This window comes from Rhea americana, unplaced genomic scaffold (genome assembly GCF_003343005.1).
Source record: "Rhea americana isolate MKP2758 unplaced genomic scaffold, rheAme1 scaffold_403, whole genome shotgun sequence".
NCBI classification, from domain to species: domain Eukaryota; kingdom Metazoa; phylum Chordata; class Aves; order Rheiformes; family Rheidae; genus Rhea; species Rhea americana.
Genome location: NW_028186539.1, coordinates 99,659 through 122,234, shown reverse-complemented (window position 1 = coordinate 122,234; position 22,576 = coordinate 99,659). Strand labels below are relative to the sequence as shown.

The window sequence follows — 22,576 nt, the reverse complement described above, 5'->3', positions numbered from 1 at the left end:
CGAGCTGCCACACCATAGGTAAATGCTCTAATAGCAATATATTACAAAAACGGGAGTACACACTTCTGCTCTCTGTTTTGAGTTAAAGTGGTGGTTTTCAGAACCTCCAGTGCATGTGTTCTCAAGTGCTCAGAACTAGCCCCCAGGATCAGACCCTAGAGAAACTGCTAATTCTGAGAATACTGACTAGGCTTAGGCAAGAGCTAGATTAGAAAGCCCCTCCTTGTCACACACAGAAACTAATAGTTGACTAGTATTCAAGCATCAATTCCTCCAAGCTCAAGAGTGGTGCATCCCAAGAAGAAAGAAGTCCAGTAAAGGGGGCAGGAGACCTGCAAGGATAAACAAGGAGCTCCTGGCCAAACTCCAACAGAAGAGGAAAGTAAACAGAATGTGGGAGAGGGGACAGGCTACTTGGGAGGAATATAAGTATGTGACCAGACTGCAGGGATGTGATGAGGAAGGCTAAGGCCCATTTAGAAATAAATCTGACAAGGGATGTCAAGGACAACAAGATGAGACTCTTCAAATACACCAGTAGCAAGAAGACAACTAGAGAAAATGTGGGCCCACTACTGTGTAGGGTGGGGGCCCTGGTGATGAAGGATACAGAGAAGGCAGAATTATTGAATGCCTTCTTTGCTTCAGACTTCACTGCTAAGGGTCAGCCCTCAAGAATCCCAGAGCATGGATGTAATGGAGAAAGTCAGGAGAAAGGAAGACTTTCCTTTGGTTGAGGAGGATAGGATTAGAGATCTTCTGGGCAAGCTTGACATCCACAAATCCATGGGCCCTGATGCCCTGATCAGATGCACCCGCGAGTACTGAGGGAACTGGCGGATGTTATTGCTAGGCTGCTCTCCATCATCTTTGAAAGGTCATGGAGAACTGGAGTGGTGCCTGAGGACTGGAAGAAAGGCAGTGTCACTCCAGTCTTCAAAAAGGGCAAGAAGGAAGACCCAGGCAACTACAGGCCAGTCAGCCTCACCTCCATCCCTGCAAAGGTGAGGGAACAGCTCATTCTGGATGTCATGTGTAAGCATATGGAGGAAAAGAAGGTGATCAGGAGTAGTCAGCATGGATTCACCAAGGGGAAATCCTGCTTAACCAACCTGATAGCTTTCTATGATAGCATAACTGGCTGTGTAGATGACGGAAGAGCAGTGGATGTTGTGTACCTTGGTTTTGGCAAGGCTTTCAACATTGTCTCCCAGAACATCTTCCTAGGTAAGCTCAGGAAGTATGGGTTAGATGAGTGAAGAGTGAGGTGGACTGAGAACGGGCTGAAAGGCAGAGCTCAGAGGGTTGTCATCAGTGGCACAGAGTCTAGCTGGAGGCCTGTGGCTAGTGGAGTTCCCCAGGGCTCAGTATTGGCACGAGTCTTGTTCAACGACCTACAAGAAGGGACAGAGTGCCTCCTCAGCAAGTTTGCTGACAATACCAAACTGGGAGCAGCTGCTGATACACCTGAAGGCTGTGCTGTCATTCAGAGAGACCTGGACAGGCTGGAGGGTTGGGCAGAGAGGAACCTCCTGAACTTCAACAAGGGCAAGTGCAGAGTCCTGCACATAGGGAGGAATAACCCTAGGCACCAGCACAGGCTGGGGGCTGACCTGCTGCAAAGAAGCTCTGCAGAGAAGGACCTGGGAGTGCTGGTGGATGACAGATTGACCATGAGCCAGCAATGTGCTCTTGTGGCCAAGAAGGCCAATGGTCTCCTGGGGTGCATTAGCAAGAGGGTTGCCAGCAGGTCGAGGGAGGTGATCCTGCCCCTCTACTCAGCCCTGGTGAGGCCTCATCTCGAGTACTGTGTCCAGTTCTGGGCTCCCCAGTACAAGAGAGACATGGTGCTGCTGGAGAGAGTCCAGTGTAGGGCTACAAAGATGATCAGAGGGCTGAAGCATCTCTCTTAAGAGGAAAGGCTGTGAGAGCTGGGCGTCTTTAGCCTGGGGAAGAGAAGCCTGAGGGGGGATCTTATCGATGTGCGTAAGTATCTGAAGAGAGGGTGTCAAAGGGATGGGGCTAAACTCTTTTCAGTAGTGCCATGTGACAGGACAAGAGGCAAAGGGCACAAACTGAACCACAGGAAGTTCTGCCTGAAAATGAGGAGGAATTTCTTTACTGTATATATATATGTATATATAAGGAAGAACTTCCGCCTGAACGTGAGGGGGAATTTCTTCACTGTGAGAGTGACAGAGCAGTGGAAGAGGTTACCCAGAGAGGTTGTGGAGTCTCCTTCTCTGGAGATATTCAAAATCTGCCTGGATGTGATCCTGTCTAACATGCTCTAGGTGACCCTGCTTGACAGGGGCGTTGGACAAGATGATCTCCAGAAGTCCCTTCTAACCTAAACCATTTTGTGATTCTGTGATTCTGTGTGAAACCTGACTTCAAAAGTAAGGGATATTCTGCAGCCAAAATCTGAGAACCTACACAATTGCTGCTGTATGGATTTCAGTAGGAATCCTCAAGAGTTTAGTGAGTGAATTCTGTTTCAAATCAATTCTAGGTTACTATGTCGTTTTGAAAACTTTGGCTTTGATGGTTTGAAGAAGGAAATGGCTATAGAAAACACGCAATAAATACAACCCAACACAGAAATAACTTCTTCTCTGTGCAAGTTCTCTAAAGCCATGTGCAAAACATTTCTTGTCCAGTACTACCTATGGGAGTCTATACTTCTCATCTACTTTTTCTTTTGAATGATCAACTAAAATATGAAATCCATCTTAGCAGGTATTTTCAAGTCAACAGAACTTTGTATCAGACCTGTAACTTCAGTTCCTGTGAATTCTTTTTAGTCAGGTCAAGAGATTGCAGCTCTTTTCTTAAGTAAGACTCCAGTTGCTCCAAGTATCGTGGCTTTGGAATGGTAAGAAGATTCTGTTTATTGCTGTAAAGAGAGAAAAAGAAGGGACACAAGTATAGACTTACAATCAATTAACTCAAGGATGTTGGTTCTCTCCCTACTGCCTATTACTTCAGAGTGGACTCTTTTTTAAACAATAACAAATATTTCTCTCATGCAATAGAAAATCATAAAGTATACAATGGAGGATTGAAATCTCTTGATGGTATAGGGGCTATTCTAGACATCCCGCTATTATTATTCTTCAGTTAAGAACAGTATGCATTCCCCCAATACTTTTTGCTATAGAAAGTCAGGTGAGTGGGTTCTGTATTAGAAAAAGATAAATGCTGATTGCATTATTTCAAATAAGTCAAAGAGAACATTTGTTACTTGTAAAGAGCACTGATAGTATATTCTATCTCCTGAGGTTCTAGACCAAGTGTCCCTTAGTTGGATCTTATCATAAATACTTAATACATTAAAACTAGATAGAATTAAAACTAAAAAGCCTGAAGTATCCTTATTATCGCATCATCCACAACTCTGTTTCCTGCAGGTCTGTCATGGCTGTGAGTGTACCAACAGGCTCTGTGATCTCTTCCCCTGGGCATTTGGGTGCCTGGGTTCAAGGCTAGGTCTGTGATAGTGCAGCTGTAACCTGAAATCAGGCTGCTGGGAAACAGCTAAGGTGTGACAGAGTGATGTGAAAAGCTCACTGTGGACTTCCACCCCTTTGTTTGGGGGCTGCATTTAAGCTCAGGCCCTCAGCCTTGGTTCTTTTTTGAGCTAGTTGTTGGAGAGCAGCAGAAGCAGCCTGTGCCAGCCACAAGGAAAGGGGAGCTAGGACCCCAGGATGACAACAAGGCAAGTAAGGGCAGTAATGTCCCTATAGGGTACAATCCCAAAGGACCCCAACAAGAATAGAGTAGGTCCCTAATGGTAGCCAGGGTCACCCTTATTCCAGTGATCATCAGGCAAGTCTGTAGTGATGAGGAAGGTCTGAGGCCAAGCTGGAACATCTAGTCAGCAGGCCAGGATAAGCAAGGTACAAGGTGGGCACAGGCATGGCAGCAACATAACTCATTCATTTATTCAGCCTGAATGAAGAGGAGGACCCAATAAGGTTTCTTGCACAACTCTTTACAGTGCCTGATCCCAGATTACACAGTTGGGCCATATCAGAACTGGTCTTGAGCATAGGCAGCCTGGCATGGGAGAAGAGCTCCCTGAGCCTGTCGGCACACTCAGGGCCCTGACAAGGTCATACATAATATACGTCAATGAATCATCAAAAAATAATATTTTATGGTAACATTTTTAATAAACGCAACTCACTATTACATATATTTGATGTATCCTGTAGAACTGCTAGTCAGAACCAACAATGTCTTATCTGTTAGGCTGAAGAGACAATCCAATATCAGTGTTCTCACTAACCATACTGGAAGAGATTCTGCTCTATAATTCTTGTTTTTCAAAAACTGCTTCCAGTTATCCTGGTAACTTAACTGTTAGTACAGGCTGTGGTTACCTGGACTTTCTCTCCTTTGGGACACAGCAGGGCTTATGATTCGGTAGCACAGTCTGCCCTGATGCAAATGCAGGCCATGTGGACCAATGGCCTCTAGCAGAAAGCTGGAAGGGCTGATAAAAAAAGGAAAGAGTCTGTTTGCTGTATCTAAAGATGGATTAGGTCCTAAGAATTCTACAGACTCACAACAAAGAACCCAAACAACATGGAAATAGCCCTGGTGATGCCTCACAATGCTGAATTAATACAACTTTCTAAGCTTACAGTGAAACACAATGAAAAGGGTCATACCTTGAAACTCCTCTCAGCCAGGACTGACCACACATAAAAACTGAGCTTTTTTGTCCTTTGAAGAAATAATCTTTGCAGACTAGTATAATTCATTAATTGGGTACACCTTTAAACAATCCCCTAATAGCTATTGTTCATACTGCCTAGACTACATGATTGCAAGAAAGTGTTCACATCTTTGGATGAAGAATAGTTCCTTAGTCTGTACTGGGACCATTGAAAAGTAAAGCATCACATCAACATAACAGCAGCTTGGTTTAATTTATATGAAAACTGAAATAGGAAGTTTGACTTAGGTCTTGTTTCCACTGGGTTTTTTTGCTCTGGGTTATGTGTCCACAGGCTATCCCACAGTGGGGACACTTTTAGCTATGTTAACTTATGTAGTTTTAAACCCAGGTTGGTGAACCTACACAAAACATCTGAACTGCATAAGTGTAATGGAGATAAGCTCTGATGAGCAGTAAAAAGAAAATGAAAGATGAATTAATTTTCTTTCAAAAATTATAAATTTTTCTGAAAGCAGAATCCTGTTGTTAACTTTGAATCTGTTAATTAATTTCCTCTTCGGAAAGTTGGTATATTTGATGGGGGAATAAGTTAGAGATGCCGGATCCTCTACTTTATCTTCTTTATTACAACTATACAATCAATACGGGATTATCGAATACAAATTGCTTCTTGTTAAATGTGAACTTTACAAAAAATTAAATACGGTGTGTTTGACTCCAGATGTCTGGCTTTCAAAACCCAGCTTTCACCCTTGTCAAGCCTTGAAATATTTAAATGTTAAAACTCAGTAGTTCAAATGGCCTAATAGTAGTAAGAAGCTGGGAGATTATATTCGAGAAAGAGTTGGATTCCAGTTTGTTAAGACTTGAAAAATCTTTTGTACAATGAGGAAACTGCTTAGAGAATGTCCTAGTTCTAGAGACAAAACAATACTTCAATTTCTTGTACTAATGTAGCACATAGAGCTCGTTACAGAAGTGGCATATTACTGGAATACAACCAAAATGTTAATAATAAATAAATAAATAAATAAATAAATAAATGACTTTTACAGTCCTCCTCCTCTTACTAAGTTATTGGTATATCTGTTCCTGGAATTTGATTTGTCGTAACTTGGATATAGTTTTTTCCAGCATACTAGTTTACTTTATTTACTAAGACTGATACATACTAGGGAGTAGATGTTCTGTAGGAAGTGCCTGGCCTATGATTAAATAATATGTAGTTTCAGGTCTGCTTTTTAGATATATGTGTCAAATTCTGGCTTTAGTATTTGGCATGTATGTCCACTCAAGAAGTTGCAGCCAGGAACAATGTTTATATGCCTTTCCTCTATCCTCTACACTTAAAAATTCTGTAATTAGTTCACAAAAGTGACATCTGGATATGAAACACAAGAGTTTGCAGCAACAATCAGTTTTTGTCTCTTTTCATTAAAAAAGATTAAAATGACTTCCTAATAATTTGAGATGGTCCCTGAGCTTTCAGCAAGACACCAGCGTTCACTAAGTTAGCTAAAATCTGGATGTTTCATTGGAATACTTCAACTCACCGGAGTCTTCTGTTTCTTGGAAAAGGTGTATTTCAGTCTGTTGATATGAGTTTGGCAATTTGGAGTCTCAGAGGAAGATACAAGAGAGGTCCTGTGCAATGGCAAGAAAGACACGTTTCAATATATATAGAATTAACTAAATATATAGTTCTACTCATGTCTGAAGATTGAGAATCTGCTTAATATACATCTAAAATAAACAGCCAGTTATGAAGTGTCTGACAGATGAAAATAGCCAACAGGATAACATATATGGAGAGACTGACCGGATAAGAAAGATCTATGGTTTAGATTATTTGGATCAGGCTGTATAGAGCTGAACTCTGGTGTTTGCTATTTGATAAGCTGGTGCAATGTTTGGTACTTTTCTCACTATCCCAATAAAAGTAACCATTTGCTGAATCCACTGCCAAGCTGCTCTCTGCAGCTGGGCGAGCCTGAATGAATTGATTTTCTGAAGAGTTTAGGTTAGAAACAGAGCTGGACTGTGGCCCATGAGTTAAGAATTGGGATTTGGGGTCCCTAAAGTGCCTGCAAAACTATCTCTCTGAGGTGGCAGTAGTGCCATAGGACAGATGGACCACAACCAGAGGAACTAGCAAAATATAGAACACATGCAGCCAACAGATATAACCTGGAACTCTCTTTCCTAGATTAGAAACTGGTATGTATGGGAGTATAGGGCTTTTAGGAAGTAAACATATGACTGTATGTGTATTTTGGGGGAAAATTAGGGTTGCCATGGTATGGTAAAGCAATGCAATATCCAGAGATCACAATAAATCTGCAAAGTGACTTTATTGTACATTGGCATAGCATGATCAGACATTGATAGATATCCCAAGAATTGGCTTCAACTGCTAGTATGGTTTCATGCTTGCATATGAGTTGGGTGCTAGAGCTTCAGCAGATCTAACTCACCAGCTATCTGCTTTTGGAGGGACGTGTGTGTAGGGTGAGCTGAACTAGCTTTCAAAGGCGTCTAACAAGTGCCAACACAGAGTCAGGGTGGGAAAACATATCTGGTGAGCTGTTGGATCACTCATCCTAGTTCATAAAATGGCAGTCCCAAGTTGTAGCTCTGTGAAATATGTTAAGCCAGCATAACAGCCTGACACTGCTGCAAGAGGAAGTCCTACTCCTCTCTGCATCACAACAGGCTCCTAATGTCTATGTAATGTTAGCTGTAGTACATGCTGAACACTGCTCTGAGTTGTTTTTCTATGCTAATCAAAAGATAAAATAATCTGAATCACTTTCAGCAGTTACAAAGTTAAAATGGCTTAAGACATAACATGCAAGTTCAGCCCCCAGTGGAGGTGGCTTACGGAAGGACTGAAGGATCACAAGTCGATGAAAGAGGGGAAGGATTCTGTAATTAGCAATGGAAACAGGAGTGAGCAGTCACGTCAACTTAGTTGCCCAAGGAACCATAGCCTTTGGATGAGACACAGCAAACTGATCTTAACAGCTTACTGCTCTTGAAAAGTCCTGCTCTCCTATCCCGTCTCCTCCTTCTAGATGTATTCTCCTGCAGTGATTCTTGTGCCAGTGCTCACAGGACCTCTTAATAAGCTGGTTTAGGTCATCAACCCAGCACAAAACTAATCCAAGTTCATCTTTTCAATACTTAGTGATAATGAAACACAACAAAACATAGAAAGCACACTTCATTCTTATGAGAGTAGTCTACCTGGTCCAATACACTTTCATGGCACAACTCCACAAGCATAAAGTAGTAGTGGAAGCTCATGTTCTGTGCTGTAAGGAGGCACTGGAAAGCAGAAACAACTATGAGCCATGCCTGGGAAAACCAGACTCCATTACAAACAATATCCAGAGACGCTCTGGGCCAAAGAGTAGGATGAGTATGAAGTGGCCAATAGTTTACAGAATTGCATGATCTTTCAAAAATCTCCAATATATAACAGACCATTAAGCATGCAAAAACTCATGTTTTAGAATCTGAAGTGCACTTTTCATACATTTAAAAAATATATTTCTAGCTATCTGGAATTGCAATGGTATTATATCTGCAGCAAAACTCACTAACAGTTTTACACTCAAAATACTGAGGACCCTCCTCTTCTATTTACTTCTGGAAGAGCTGAGTGCACTAACCACCTGAGAGCATCTGCTTGCTTTTCTCTTACAGGATGGGATCTTAAGACAATGGCAGTCCAAACAGCCACATCAGTCAGGAGAGCAGGCGGTGTGCTACCAGCCAAGAATGTGACAGGTTTTTACTTTCCTGACAAAAATATGGTCCTCAGCCTATCCACGCATATCCTAACATACCCACGTTTGGATATGGAAAGATGCCTGTTCTCAGGTGCTATGAATATTTTTAAGAAGTCTACCTTAACAAAGTGAAAAAGAGAAGGGTCTAGGACTTCTCCCATGAGTGACACTGATTGTTACTTGGACTGTGGCACAGATAGTTTGGATTTGGAATTGAAGGGTTTTTCAGCATTGCAAAAGTTATTAAAATTAAAGCAAGAAAAACTTGCTGATTGGGTAAGACGTACTTCCCATATTACTGTTCACAGTGGAGCCCTTAAATGGAAAAGGCAGAAATAGCATGCTCTTGGATTACCTGCATTATCTGAATCTGAGATCCAAAGATCTATCTGTGGGTACAAAATAAGCCTTCACTTCCCTCTGCCAGGAGGAGGCTCAGGACATACAGAGAAAAGTAGGCTTGGTGAAGAACAGTTCAGAATTTTCCTTTTGAGTCTACCCAGGCTGCCATCAGGGCATACAGTATACCAACAGGCCTGAATTACTCTGACCAGCCTCCCCGAGGACCACCACTCGCACATCTTCTGCCTGTTGGTCCAGGAGCTCCATTTAAGCTCAGGCCTGGGCCTTCAGTCCTCACTTGTACTGTGCTATAGTTGTGCTTGTCTTCAGCCCTGTCTGCTGGATGTACCTTGGACCTATGCTATAACCTCATCTCTAGCTGATCTCTGACCTAGTCTCCTGCTGCTCTTGACTGGACTTGCTGGCTGGACCTTGTACCTGATTCATCACTTTGCTTCACCTGGGACTACACAAGGATCCTGCTGTCAGCACGTTACTTTGAGTGCTGTGGGGCCCCAGCCTGGTTGGTGTGGGACCTGCCTGTGCTGTAGCCACCTTGGGTGGCTCACCCTCCCTTCTGGAGCAGTGCTGCTCTGGCTGCTCCTAGACACTCTCAGAAGGTACGCAAAGGGTAGTCTGAAGAACAAAGAATCACGTGCTTGAGGAGCAGCATAATCTTTCAAAAAACAAAAACAAATTAGACCTCTTGGCTTCCACAGCTATTCTCAAATATCAAACCAAACTGGAACAAGTTATTAACAGTAGAGGCAGATGTCCAGATAAAGCAGTGGCACTCACTAGATGGCACAGGATGGAAAACAACTGGGAGGGAGGGCATTATTTTCCAAAACAATTGAATTTTTTAGTTAACTATGAACAGCAATGCTTGCAAAGCAAATACTAAAATAGTCACTCAAGAAGTTCCTTCTTTTATTGTCTGTGTAGTCCTTGCTATATCCTTAAGTCCTAAGAGCAATTTTTGCAAGTCTTCTGCACTGTTCACTTATACTTGCTGAATAGTTAGCATGGGCAAATGAATTCATCTCGCCTATAGGCTAACTTCACGCTCACTTTACCCAGGCACAGTAGTGTGGAAGCCGCCCCTGTAAGCACCCGCGGGCTGCCCCGGACTCTGCGCCTCCACGCGTGACAGGGAAGGGAGGTACTACGGTCCCGGGGAAGGAGAAGGGCTCTGCTCGGCTCTCGCCGAGGAGAGGGCACACGCCGGCATCTGCTACCCTGCCAGTCTGACCACCCGCTCGGCCCTGCACGGCCCTTACCCGCCCGGTGGAGCGCAGCACCGCGCCATAGCTTGCACCGGGTGCACTGTTTACACGAGTCGCCATGGAGACGCGCCCGGCCCCCTCAGGACGCCTCCGCGCGCCGCCATAGCTGCCCCAGCAACGCCTGACGCGCTTGTGCGCCCGCGAGCCGCAACAGTCCCAGCGCGGTCCGGGCCAGAGCTCAAAGAGAACTAGGCTCTGCGGAGAAGTCGAGTGCAGCACGAGGCCGTCATAACGGCGCTACCGCCCTTTTTTTGGGGGGTGGGGACAGCTGCTACTAGCCCGTGCGCGGAGGCGACCGCGGGACGCCGCTGGGCGCGCGACTCCTCCTCGCAGCCGCCCCACCGCAGGGCGTTCTGGGAGCGAAAAGCCTGGATATTGCAACGTTAACGCACACCCGGCAAAATAGGACTCTTTTCCCATGCTGCAGCGGGCGGAGAGAAATAGCGGGGCCTGGGACGTGGGGCCTTCAGGGCTTGTAGTTCCAGCGAGCAGTGAGGGGAGCCAGGAGAGAGAGGGATGGACTCCACTTCCCGTCGGGCAGCGCGGCTCCATTGTGGCTGCTCTCTCACACTATTGGCTGGCGGCCGCAGCCGGGCCTCGCTCCCCGCCCGGTGACACAAAGCGAATCCAAGATGGCGGATGCGGGCGCGGGGAGCCTGCATGGGGGGGACTCGGTGTTGTCGTGCCTGCCCGAGGAGCAGGAGCTAAGCCAGCGTCTCCGCCGCCTCTACCCTGCCGTTAACCAGGAGGAGACGCCGCTGCCGCGGTCCTGGAGCCCCAAGGACAAGTACAACTACATCGGCCTCTCACAGGGCAACCTGCGCGTCCACTACAAAGGTGCCGGGCTGGGGCGGCGGGCCGGGTTTGGCCTGGAGTGCGGCCCCGCCGCCGCCCTCGGCCCTGGCCGCTCCGTCGGGGCAGCGGGGCGGCAGGCTGGGCCAACAGTTCCGGCGTCCCGTGGGCCGGCAGGGCGGCCGCGGCCACGGCTCTGGCTGCCCGTGGTCACGACTCTGGTTGCTCGCAGTTCTGGGCAGGGCCGGGGAGCGAAGCAGGGCGAAGGGGCTCTGAGGCTTCTGCCGCGGCCACGGGGTGAGCAGCTCGGCGGTGGTGCAGTGGCCGGGTTTAACCCTGGTTCGGCTCTTTTCTGGGGGCAGGGAGGCTGATGCGCCCTTGTGCTGAGGGCTTTCCTGCTGACTGTATGTTGTGCCATATATAGTAGTGTCACTTTGTAGTGTCACTAGACGGGGCATGGGCTCATCTGTGTAGCTGGATCTTCTATTTACTTTGTCATCCTGCTTAAAATCTGGCAGAGGAGTCGGATGTGGTGGCCACATCGTGTAACTACATGAATTTATACTGAGCAGACATTTTTAGACTTCTCAGACTTGGGGAATCACATTGATGTTTTTCTGTCTTGCTATTGGAGGCTGTTCTCCCAATCCGCCTCAGAAAACTGATTATACCTTTTCCTGCTACTGATGTAATTCCGATCTTGCATAATCTGCTTGTTTTTTGTTTGTGTACTTTGGTTTTTAAACTACGTATGTGGGAAGGGGGTGAGGTAATATCTCAGTACCTTTTGAGTGGAAACAAAGGAAAAACTGTAGTGTTTACAGTGTAGGAATTGTATATAATGACAGTGCAGGATTGTATATTTTATTTCTCTGAAAAAAAGTTTTTAACTTTTGAATATATGCAGATACTGATTCTTGCTTCATTCAGATAGTGGTGTTTTAGAACAAAACATAAAAGACTTCAAATCTTGTAAGTATTTAAATTTCTATTCTCTTCTAGGTCATGGTAAAAATCACAAGGATGCTGCCTCAGTCAGGGCTACGCACCCCATACCTGCAGCTTGTGGCATTTATTACTTTGAAGTGAAGATCGTCAGTAAAGGTAGAGATGGGTAAGTATGTTACTCCAATTTGATTTGAAATACACATCACATTTAGGGATGTGTGTTTAGCAACTCTGCTGTGCTCAGACCTGCTTTCTGGAAGGGTTGGAGGTCATATGGGTGTTGATTATAACATCACTGGGAGATTCTTTTGGTTAATAGATACAAAGGTGGTAGAATGCATTGGAATTTGAGGCAGTTATGGAGTTTCTTTTTGTGCTGTTTGAGTGGACAGTTACAACAATTTAAGAAATTTTGAGTCTCCAGTGCAATCTGAGATACAGTAGTTTTTTCCTTGCTAACTACATGTAGTCACTCAGATTGCTGGAACTAAAAAGAAAGTATTATGGTGCACAGAGCTGACTTAGGAACCTAGCCCAGATAAATTTGTGGCAGATGGAGAAATTGATGTTCTTTTATTTTCTCCTGCAGTGTGAGATGTATACATTGTAACCCAAACTATTTTCATGGGCACATTTCTGTTGAAATGTGAATGTTGGATTTAGCATTTATGTAGACGAGAGAATGGAGGAGGTATTTAAAGAAAGAGATATGAGGTATTTGTAAATACAGGCTGAAAATTCTGTTATCTCTTGTCCAGGGCCTGAATTTGGAGTCATTTTCTAAGGGTAAATGGCACCACAAAGTATTACGGCAGGTAACTGTGCAAGCCTGGGAGATTGTACTGGTAACAGAATGCTAGATATGAGAATATTTTTCCAAACCCAGTCATTGTTTTTTTCCAAATCCAGTCATTGTTTTTGTGGCAGTGTTTAATATTTTAGGCAGACTTTGAAACTACATTTGCCGTATCAGTCTATACTACTGAGAGCAGTAGCAGCTGGAAGAACTGCAAAAGCAGCAAATCCTGTTAGTAGCATTAGAAGCAGCATAGGAACAGCCTTACTCTATTAAGAGGAATTCTATTACTCCATTGAACTGTACTGGCAGTGAACTTTGGACCTCATCCAGTCTTGCAGTAACTGTATTAGACATTCTATTCCAAAATATAACTAGGTTGGGATGTAGGTGAAGTTCCTTATATGCTACTCAGGAGGCTAGGAAACTTAGAAAAATAATAAAGGGGTATTACCAACAAGATTTGGGCTTCTACTGCTTGTGTAGATAAATTTTTAACCATAAAAAAGATACCAATCAGCTGTGTCACAAATCGAACCACACAGAATGGAAAGCAGCATAAGAGAAGGTACTGAGTATAATTCACTAATCCAGTCCTCTAAGGAAACAGGTTGAACTCTGGGCAGTTTAGGGGCCTGTGGAAAGGACGGCAAGAATTCCCAGTAGAAAACAGATTATAGATGTACTTTCTTATTACTGAAATTTCTTGGCATCATTAAATTGAGAATGGCCATTTGAGAAGGGACTTGCTAAAGGTCTTGAATTGTGTTGCATTGTGTTTGTAATACTGGGCATAAACTTTCATCTGTCCAGAGGTGGATGCTGGGCCAAATGATTTAAAAATGCAAAGAGAAGACTTACCTGTATTCTTTCATGTTCACTGACTTTGTGATTATTTGTCTGTTTTGAAACCCTGCGCTTGATTGATTTATATAACTGCTGAAATTAAAATCATTTACAGTGCACTTCAAGATAGTTCTCCAAAGAAATCACATTAGAAAAGGTCACTGAGCAGCACTGAATCCTTGCTGTGGTCTAGATCAATATTACAGGGAGATAATGGAATTTGCTCATCTCCCAAGATCAGTGTATTCTGTAATTACAATTGCTTTCCGGGGTTACTTTGGAAGATATAGAACCATGTGTATTAATGTTATGGTAATATAAACATGAGAACTTGTTAGCTATGGTCTAGTGGCATTTTAAGAATTAGTGCAGTGGCAAACCTTTGGAGAGCTCCTCTATCTCAACTGTTCTTGTACCTGATTTCTTTTACTGGTAGAGAGAAACAGAGAAATAAAAGGAGAGAGCTCAAATTTTTGTCTTTGGCATTGCAGTACTTGGGCTCTGTGATTGTGGCCTTATACTGGCCACAAGGTAAGGCCTTACAGGACAGAGTGCCTGACTGCACTTAGAATGTACTTTTATATGGTCTCATCTTTAATAGTTTGATTATTTTTCTTTTTTTTTTCTTTTTTTTTCAGTCTGCCCTTTTGGGGTTTAATAAGTTGTAATTGTGCACTGGGACGGAGACATCTTGCTTGTTGTGAAGCTCTTCAGTGTTTTTTACACCATGGTGGCTTCAGTTTAAAGAAATAAAATACCAGAATTTGAAGAAGGGATTGGAGGGAACGGAAGGGTTTTTTCAAGTTCCCAGTGTGGTTAAGCATGTCCCTAGGAAGTTCTGTAAGCCTGTTAGCAGAGGGAGGGGAAGAGAAATTTTTGTGAGCTCATTTTCAGGGTGGGTACTTTAGGTATAAAGTTCCTGTTTTGTAGCTTGTCATTTTATTTGTGCTGCGTGGAGTAGTGAGGTAAGGATCATGTGATTCTGTTCACTGTGCTTCTGGATTTGGTGACAGTTTTTCAAACTTAGATGTAAAATGTGAGTGGTCAACTTTCAAAACAAGACTTACCTGAAAAATACTTTGGTGAAATGAATTTCAGAAAATATGCCATAAGGAGTTCTGATTGATTTTACTCAGCATGCAAGATGGATATATTTCTTTGCTAATGAATCTGTTATAATCTAGCACTGTATACCTAAGTTATGTGCTGACAGCTGCTGACATACCACACAAACTAATATTGGAGGGAAGAAATGGGATAGAAGCTCTAAGTGGCTTTTAGTAGGGATGTAAGAATACCATTCTGAAGCTTACGTGATTAATTTTGCAGCCTGACAAAAGATGTTGCCTTTATAGGACATGTTCTGATAAGAGAGGGCTCTTGAATTGGCTATCAGACACTGGCAGTTCTGGATTGATGGTGTCACTGTAGTATAGAAATGTTACAAAGCTATCAGTATCATCTTTGACCTCTCATACATGTCATTTCCAGGGATTTAAGGTGATTTAAAGCCAGTATGCTGTGTTCCACTCCTCTTGCATTTGCTGCTTGTTTGCTTACTCCTTTCTTTCTTCCCAACCCCCATTGCATCCTAGCTATTGAAAAAATAAGAATATTCAGACAAATTAGTTCTCTGCTCAGTTTCACAAACCCCAGTGCCAACGGAAGTGAAGAGAGATGGACTGCAGCAGCGTGGGCACAGGTTGCTTAAGATCACTGTCTCACTGCACCCATAGCTGGCAGAACAGCTTCCACTTTTGCATTGTCTTTCTGCTCAGCTTTGTAAAGCACCTGCTCTGTAAAGGTGCACTTGTCCTGGAGGCAAATTAAATAGTTTATGACAACTTGCTATTTAATGTTTCTAGGCTTTTCTGCCTGGACACTGGTAAAAACTAGCTTATTTCTCTGGCTGATATTTCAAAGTACAATATGCAAAGAGCATCGTCTAGGAATTTGTTCGTGCACTTTAGAAACCTTTATCAGCTTTTCTTAGCTTTGGATCTTCCACTGTTCGTGCACTGAGATATAACCGCTATTTTAAAAAAAGATGATTGAGACTTGTTTCTAGCTGAACACTAGTCATTTCTCATTCTGGTGGTTTTATTCTATATTGATAAGAGGTCATGTTTATCTGCTTTCTCTTTTTTCCTAGGAGGGAGCAGCTGCTAGACTACCATTGAAAAGGAGGCTTATGTCCTTCACATAACACATTAGATCTGACAGTAGATTGATCTGCTGATCTTACTATTTTGGGGAGATGGTCCCTGTTATCAGAACAGAATTTAGTTTACAGTCCCTTCAGCTAATACCACAGCCTTCTTTTTACCTCCTTGTCTGCCAGAAACACAACAGGGAGCAGTTCTGCAACAGTTTAGGATTTGCCTTTTGCCTTGTGTTTCCACACCTTTCCTCACACTGGCAATCTGTTATTATCCAGTCCCGTAGTGAGCTGGTTCAAGGAGATAACTGGCTAAAAACTGGCCACATCAAAACAATGAGAATGTTTAAAGAATTAATCTATTGATGTCACTATGTCAGTAATTGCTTTTTTTCTTTTTTTCCTCTCTCTTTTCTTTTTAAATGAAGACTGCTTTTCAGGACTCTGCTCCCAGAATTGCCTGACTGAGGTTGAAGGAGAGTCAGTAAAGCAAGAGGCTGAGCTGGGAGATGAGTGAATAAGATTGCAGTAGCTCTCATTTAGTTCAGTTCAAACTGTTGAAGTACACTCTTAAGACTTGCTGGGGAATTAATTTCCTGTGCCACTGTGTGTCTCTCCTGAGTATTGTCAGTTAGAACAAAAGGACAAGAGACAACGGTTACAAGTTACGGCAAAGAAAATGCCAGCCTGGTATAAGGAAACTATTTTCTGTGTAAAAATTGTTAAACACTGGATTAGGTTGCCCAGCAAGGCCGTGGGGGCGTCACCATCTTCAAATTTGTCTGGACAAGGACCCAAGCTGCCTGATACAACTTCCAAAGTAACCCTTGTGCAGAAGGCTGAAGTAAGTGAGCTCCTGAGGTTTCTTTCAGCCTAAACCTTTATGTGGTTCTGTGAATGGCTTGATTCCAGCATTGCTCTGATGAACAGACTGGCAGAAGTGTACATGACTCTTCATGTTCCTGAGCTGCCACAAATAACTCATGCTTTTATCATAGTAGTGTTTAACTGTTCAACCTCAAATTAAAATATATATATATATATATATATATATATATATATATACACACACACACACACTGGGCTTTTATCCACTATATATGTATGCGCACGCACACATAAAATCTATGTTTCTGTTTGTGTTTCCTGTTAACTTGTCAGTTCATCTTAAAGCTTCTGTTTCCCGATTAGATAATCTCCACTTTGTAAACAGGAACAGAATCACAGAATGGGAAAAGGTTAGAAGGGACCTCTGGAGATCCTCTAGTCCAACCCACTGGCTCAAGCACAGTCACCTAGAGTGTGTTAGACAGGATCACATCCAGATGGGTTTTGAGTATCTCCAGAGAAGGAGACTCCACAACCTCTCTGGGCAACTTGTTCCAGTGCTCTGTCACTTGCACAGGAAAGAAGTTCCTCGTCACGTTCAGGCGGAACTTCGTGTGGTTCATTATGTGCCCATTGCCTCTTGTCTTTTTGCATGGGACAACTGAAAAGAGTTTGTCCCCATCCCCKTGACACCCTCCCTTCAGGTACTTGCACACATTGATAAGATTCCCTGCTCAGTTTTCTCTCCTCCCACCTAAAGAGGCCCAGCTCTTGCAGCTGTTCCTCGTAGGGTGGATTCTCCAGTCCTCTAATCATCTTTGTAGCCCTACGCTGGACTCTCTCCAGCAGCCCCATGTCTTTCTTGTACTAGGGAGCCCAGAATGGGACATGGTACTTGAGGCCTCACCAGGGCTGAGTAGAGAGGCAGGATCACCTCCCTCAACTTGCTGGCAACCCTCTTCCTAATGCACCCCAGGAGACCATTGGCCTTCCTGACCACAAGGGCACATTGCTGGCTCATAGTTAAGTTGTCATCTACCAGCACTCCCAGGTCTTTGTCTACAGAGCTGCTCTCCAGAAGGTCAGCCCCCAGCCCATACTGGTACATGGAGTTATTCCTCCCTATGTGCAGGACTGCACTTGCCCTTGTTGAACCTCAGGAAATTCTTCTCCACCCAGCCCTCCAGCCTGTCCAGGTCTCTCTGGATGGCAGCACAGCCTTCAGGTGTGTCAGCCACTCCTCCCAGCTTGATATCATCAGCAAACTTGCTGAGGAGGCACTCTGCCCCTTTGTGCAGGTCATTGATGAATAAGTTGATCAGGATAGGACCCAGTACTGAGCCCTGGGGAACTCCACTAGCCACAGGCCTCCAGCTAGACTCTGTGCCACTGATGACAACCCTCTGAGCTCTGCCTTTCAGCCCGTTCTCAGTCCACCTCACTGTCCACTCATCTAAACCACACTTCCTGAGGTTGCCCAGGAGGATGTTATGGGAGACAGTGTTGAAAGCCTTGCCAAAACCAAGGTACACAACATCCGCTGCTCTTCCATCATTTACCCAGCCAGGCATTCCATCGTAGAAAGCTATCAGGTTGGTTAAGCAGGATTTCCCCTTGGTGAATCCATGCTGGCTACTCCTGATCACCTTCTTTTCCTCCATATGCTTACACATGACATCCAGAATGAGCTGTTCCCTCACCTTTGCAGGGATGGAGGTGAGGCTGACTGGCCTGTAGTTGCCTGGGTCTTCCTTCTTGCCCTTTTTGAAGACTGGAGTGACACTGCCTTTCTTCCAGTCCTCAGGCACCTCTCCAGTTCTCCATGACCTTTCAAAGATGATGGAGAGCAGCCTAGCAATAACATCCGCCAGTTCCCTCAGTACCCGTGGGTGCATCCCATCAGGGCCCATGGATTTGTTAATGTCAAGTTTGCCCAGGTCTCTAAGATCTCTAATCCTATCCTCCTCAACCAGTGTCTGGAAGACTGCTCAGAGTAGGGCAATCAACCTACAGCTTTCAGGCTGTTGTGACTCAGGAGGACAATTCATCTTTGTTAAGCTCTTGTGGGGCAAGCTGAACTGTCTTGTGCGTGACAGTGCTTGTTTCCCTCTGCCCTTTTCTTGACCTGTTCCACTTTGCCCGCTCATGTGGTGAACTGTGAAACAGTGTGACTGAGGGGAACTCTCTAGAGATGATACTGATTGTGAGCAGATTCCTAATTCTAGTGAAAGTCATCTGGCTTGCAATCTTCTCTCTGTTTCTGAGCTGCTCCTGAAAAGAAGGCAGTGTGATAGCATTTCCTGTTAATAGCTGTGTTTTCTGATAGTTACTTGGTTTTGGAGAGAAACTTACTTGCAGAGACTTTGGAGTGCTGGAGTTTTGCGATAAGTCTGTCCAGGAATGATAGAGGCCTACTGTGTGTCCACAGTGGCTTGAGGTGTAGACAATTGTATGCAAAAGAGCAAGCATGACTGTGAGTAGAGGACATGCTTTGTGGTACAGCCCTCTGCCTCTGGAGTGAGGCAGATTCTTGAGAACTTCAAGCTGATCTCTGGTAGGCTGCTGCTCAAAGAAGCAGWCTAGCTCTTTCTCCTGCTATGATTCTCCCCCCACCCCTTTTTTTCCTTTGTGCCATCACTAGTTACTGTATAGTGAGCTGGATCAAGTTAACTGTCTTTTTGTTGGATTGATTTTCAGCTGCATCAGTTCCTTGATATGATATTTTCTGTGCATTAAGTGGAGAAGAGAAAGGCCAGAAAGGAGAACAGAAGAGGGAGAACTGGAAGACATGGGCAATAGTGAGCCTTGGTATCCTTCTTTAAGCACCAACTTGAACTGTTTCACAGTCTGCTGTCCAGAGATGTCAGTTAGTGATAGCTTAGATCACTGGCATTTTTCTGAGAAAGGGAGTGAATAATGCTTTGAGGAAAGAGGCTCAAGAGCTACTCTAGCTTAATCTCTGCCAGGTTATTTAAAATCTTTCTTTTTACTTTGTTACACAAGAATTTTCGTCATATTAGGCCAAGTGCATCATATCCCAGACTTAAAAATAACTCAGTTTCTCCCTGACTGAAAAAGAAAAATAAAGGTCAGATGTACTGGTTGCTTAGCAGGCTTTACATTGGTACTAAGTAATCTATTCTTTGCCAGTTTTCCATTTCTCTTCAGCATATGGTGAATGCAACTGCTCTTTGAAAAGCCTTTTGCTAGTGTGCTCTAATGGTTTCCAGATGCTGATAGGCCGGTCTGTGTCCTCTCTGACGTCAGTGGCTTTAATGGCATGGTTGTCTGTGTTCATCCATCAGCTGGTTGTACTGCAGACACCTTGTAATGTGAGTCTGGCTGTGGTTGTAGTGTAGGTTAAGGAATTGTATATGGCAGCTGAAGGTTTCTAACCTCTGCTTGTGCTGAATGAGCCCTTATTTGTATCTGATAAGCTTGTCAATAACTGCTTTACTCCCCTTTTTGTTTTTTCCCATCTTTCCCACCTTCCTATTCTCCAGAATCCAAAACCAGTAGCTAGTAAGCAGTTGTTCTTCTCTTCACGGGTATGTCTGTCTGCTTGAATTCATATTGTTCCTCAGACATTCGTGTAAATAAGCCAATTCATAAATACATCCTGCCCAACTGGACTGCATAAATAGTTCTCACTTTGTTCATGTTTACAGTCTTGTCCAAGCAAGTCTTTCTTACTCAGCTACTGGCTGGCTGAGCTCTATTCTTCTAATCCTTTGGTGTTCCGAAGTGCACAGATACTCTTGTTTGGAGATTTCACAGTAATTGATGGCATCATGCTAAATGTTGTTTCATGTTGTTGATCAGCAAAGCTCTTGTAAACTGGAGTAAGACTGAAAAGACTGAAAGCATTTTTTTTAATTTAAGGCAAATTGTGAGATGGGAGTATCTGATTTGCCCTTGATGGTTGTTTTTTCATATTATTAAAAAAAATAACAAAGTGGAAACTGAAACTCTGCACTTTACAGAAGTATCTTGGCCATCCATTGTGGTGGGAGAATATCAATTTGCCTTTAAAGCAATTTGTAAAATAAGGAAATAAAATGGAATTAGTGATGGTGATAGTACCTCCGAGGTATCTCACCAATGGCCCTTGATTTTTTCTCCCTTAATTCTTGTTCATCACTTTTGATTTTCTCTTTACTATATGTGACTTTTTCACTTGTGGTTTATGTACTTTGGTTCTTCTTTCTTCCTGATGATTTTTTTCCCGTGTCCAGTTAGAGCTGTGAGATCCTATACAGTAAAAAAAAAAAAAAAAAGAAAGAAAGAAAGAAAGCTTCAGGAAAAGTGTCCCCCCCACCTTCTGTTTCTAAGTATCTGCTATAGAAAAGGTAAGAATTAGTAAAAAGTATATTCTATTAGAATAAATAGAACATTTTTATGATATTTGTAAAACATTATTCTTCAGAATATTTTTATAATGAATACATCAAATTATAGATTATTAGGATTATATACCTAAGCAATTTTCTGTTTAGTAATTAAATTGTACAAGTTGCATAACTTTTTTATAGACAGAATTTTTCCTTCATTTATAAAGTTTAGGGGTGATGAACTGCTAAGGAAATTATCATTTACTATGAAGCTTGAATATAATTTCAGCCCATAAAGTTTAATTGTGTTAACTGTATTATAGTGACTTTATAGTCAGATCAATTTTCTTAAATGCGAAGTTCTTAGGATTGATGTTCCTTATTGTGGAGATGTCAACACACAGATTTTTGAGTTCAGTGTGTGTTGATTTCCCAGTGCCCTTCCTAGCTCTCTGTCTGGGTATCTCTCTGTCTCTGTGTTAAAGTATTTGTATTTCTTAAGTGCATCCATTGCTGTTTCTATTAATTTATGTGTAATGCATTTTCTACACAATTAAAAAATGCTTCTTACAAACAGGTATCTGTTGCAGAGACTTCATTTTCTCCAAGATTTCATGAAAACTTGTCTTAGCAAGTAAATCCTCTTTTCATAGATTCAAAGATGTCTCATTCCAGGAAAAATGTCAAGTTGCTTAAACTGGCAGTCCTGCACTCTAAATCCATATGGTCATGGAAACCTGTTTAACTTCCTTAATATGTGGGATAAAAAGAATTCAGCAACACTGAACTATGTTTTTGGAAATATGCTTAGTTAAGTAGCAGGACAAACTGAACAAAAATCATACTTGTTCAACTTAGTGCAAGCAGGATGAATAATCAGAGAATTAATATCAGTGTTGTTGCCAAACTGTTGCCAAACACAGATGCTGTTCCCAGCCTGAATTCACCATTGCCACTGATGTGGTTTATTTGAACTTTTTTGAATAACAACTGACTTAGGAGAGAAGTCAGCTGTCATAACTGAAAGTCTAAACCTAAAAAACTAGCTTAGTAGGATACCTTAGTTTCAGATACAGTTGCAAGGCAATTGGTCAAGACCTCTGTACGTTGGAGGGTTTGGGATCATTTTAGACAGTGTTTATAGCGGAGTAGTTAGTCATTCTGGGCAGATCCCAACAGAGTGATTCCAGCCTGGATAGGCTTGTATTAGGCCCTTCCTTTCTTAAATGATGCTCAAGTTAAGTAGTCACCTCTGTCTTTATCTTCTATCTTTCTGTATTCCTAAATATATTGTTAACATACATCATCATTTATTTCTGTTCCTGAAGATAACTCATCCAGAGAAAGGAGAGATTTGATCTTCCCTACAGCTGACAGACACCAGTTCTTCATTTTGTGGTAGTCTGTTTTTATCACATGACTCTAAAATTGTAAGGGAGCTGGGAATCTGATGCCTTGGTCTAGGGAAAAAAAAATTATTCTTCTTTCTGTAGTTTTGACAGCCTTTACACATAAATGGACTGAAAAAATGTGCTTTGTTACCATGTTACTGAGTCTAATTTTGTTCTAATTGCTCACATTCTTCAATGCTTATTTGTTTTTCAGAACTTTTCCACTGCTTTTCAGGCTAATGTGCAGTGAACTCTATGCCTTGGGAGTTTTTATTAAGCTGTTTACAATTTTTTCCTGCCTTTGTCTGTTTCTTTTCAGTCTTGCATTATTTGTATTTACTGACCTCTGCTTAGGGAACTGGAATTCTTTCTGGAGC

The 22,576-nt window shown here is 42.9% G+C and overlaps 2 protein-coding genes across 4 annotated transcripts in view; one reads left to right on the top strand and one right to left on the bottom strand.

The window, feature by feature from the left end:
* TSNAXIP1 (translin associated factor X interacting protein 1) overlaps positions 1-10,169 on the bottom strand; it is a 36,396-nt gene extending 26,227 nt beyond the window's left edge. The window contains 5 exon segments of the mRNA XM_085314434.1: positions 2,773-2,896; positions 4,386-4,498; positions 6,241-6,331; positions 10,095-10,138; positions 10,140-10,169. Coding sequence (XP_085170560.1) covers positions 2,773-2,896; positions 4,386-4,498; positions 6,241-6,331; positions 10,095-10,138; positions 10,140-10,169 — 402 coding nt within the window.
* A 525-nt stretch (positions 10,170-10,694) lies between these two features.
* The window catches only part of RANBP10 (RAN binding protein 10), a 77,117-nt gene continuing 65,235 nt past the window's right edge, over positions 10,695-22,576 (top strand). For 2 of the 3 annotated variants that reach the window (XM_085314431.1, XM_085314429.1), the window contains exons 1-2: positions 10,695-10,946; positions 11,904-12,015. In XM_085314431.1, the coding sequence (XP_085170557.1) occupies positions 10,742-10,946; positions 11,904-12,015 (317 nt within the window). In that variant the 5' untranslated portion in view covers positions 10,695-10,741. The remainder of the gene's footprint in view (positions 10,947-11,903; positions 12,016-22,576) is intronic. The other variant, XM_085314432.1, reaches the window with a different exon arrangement.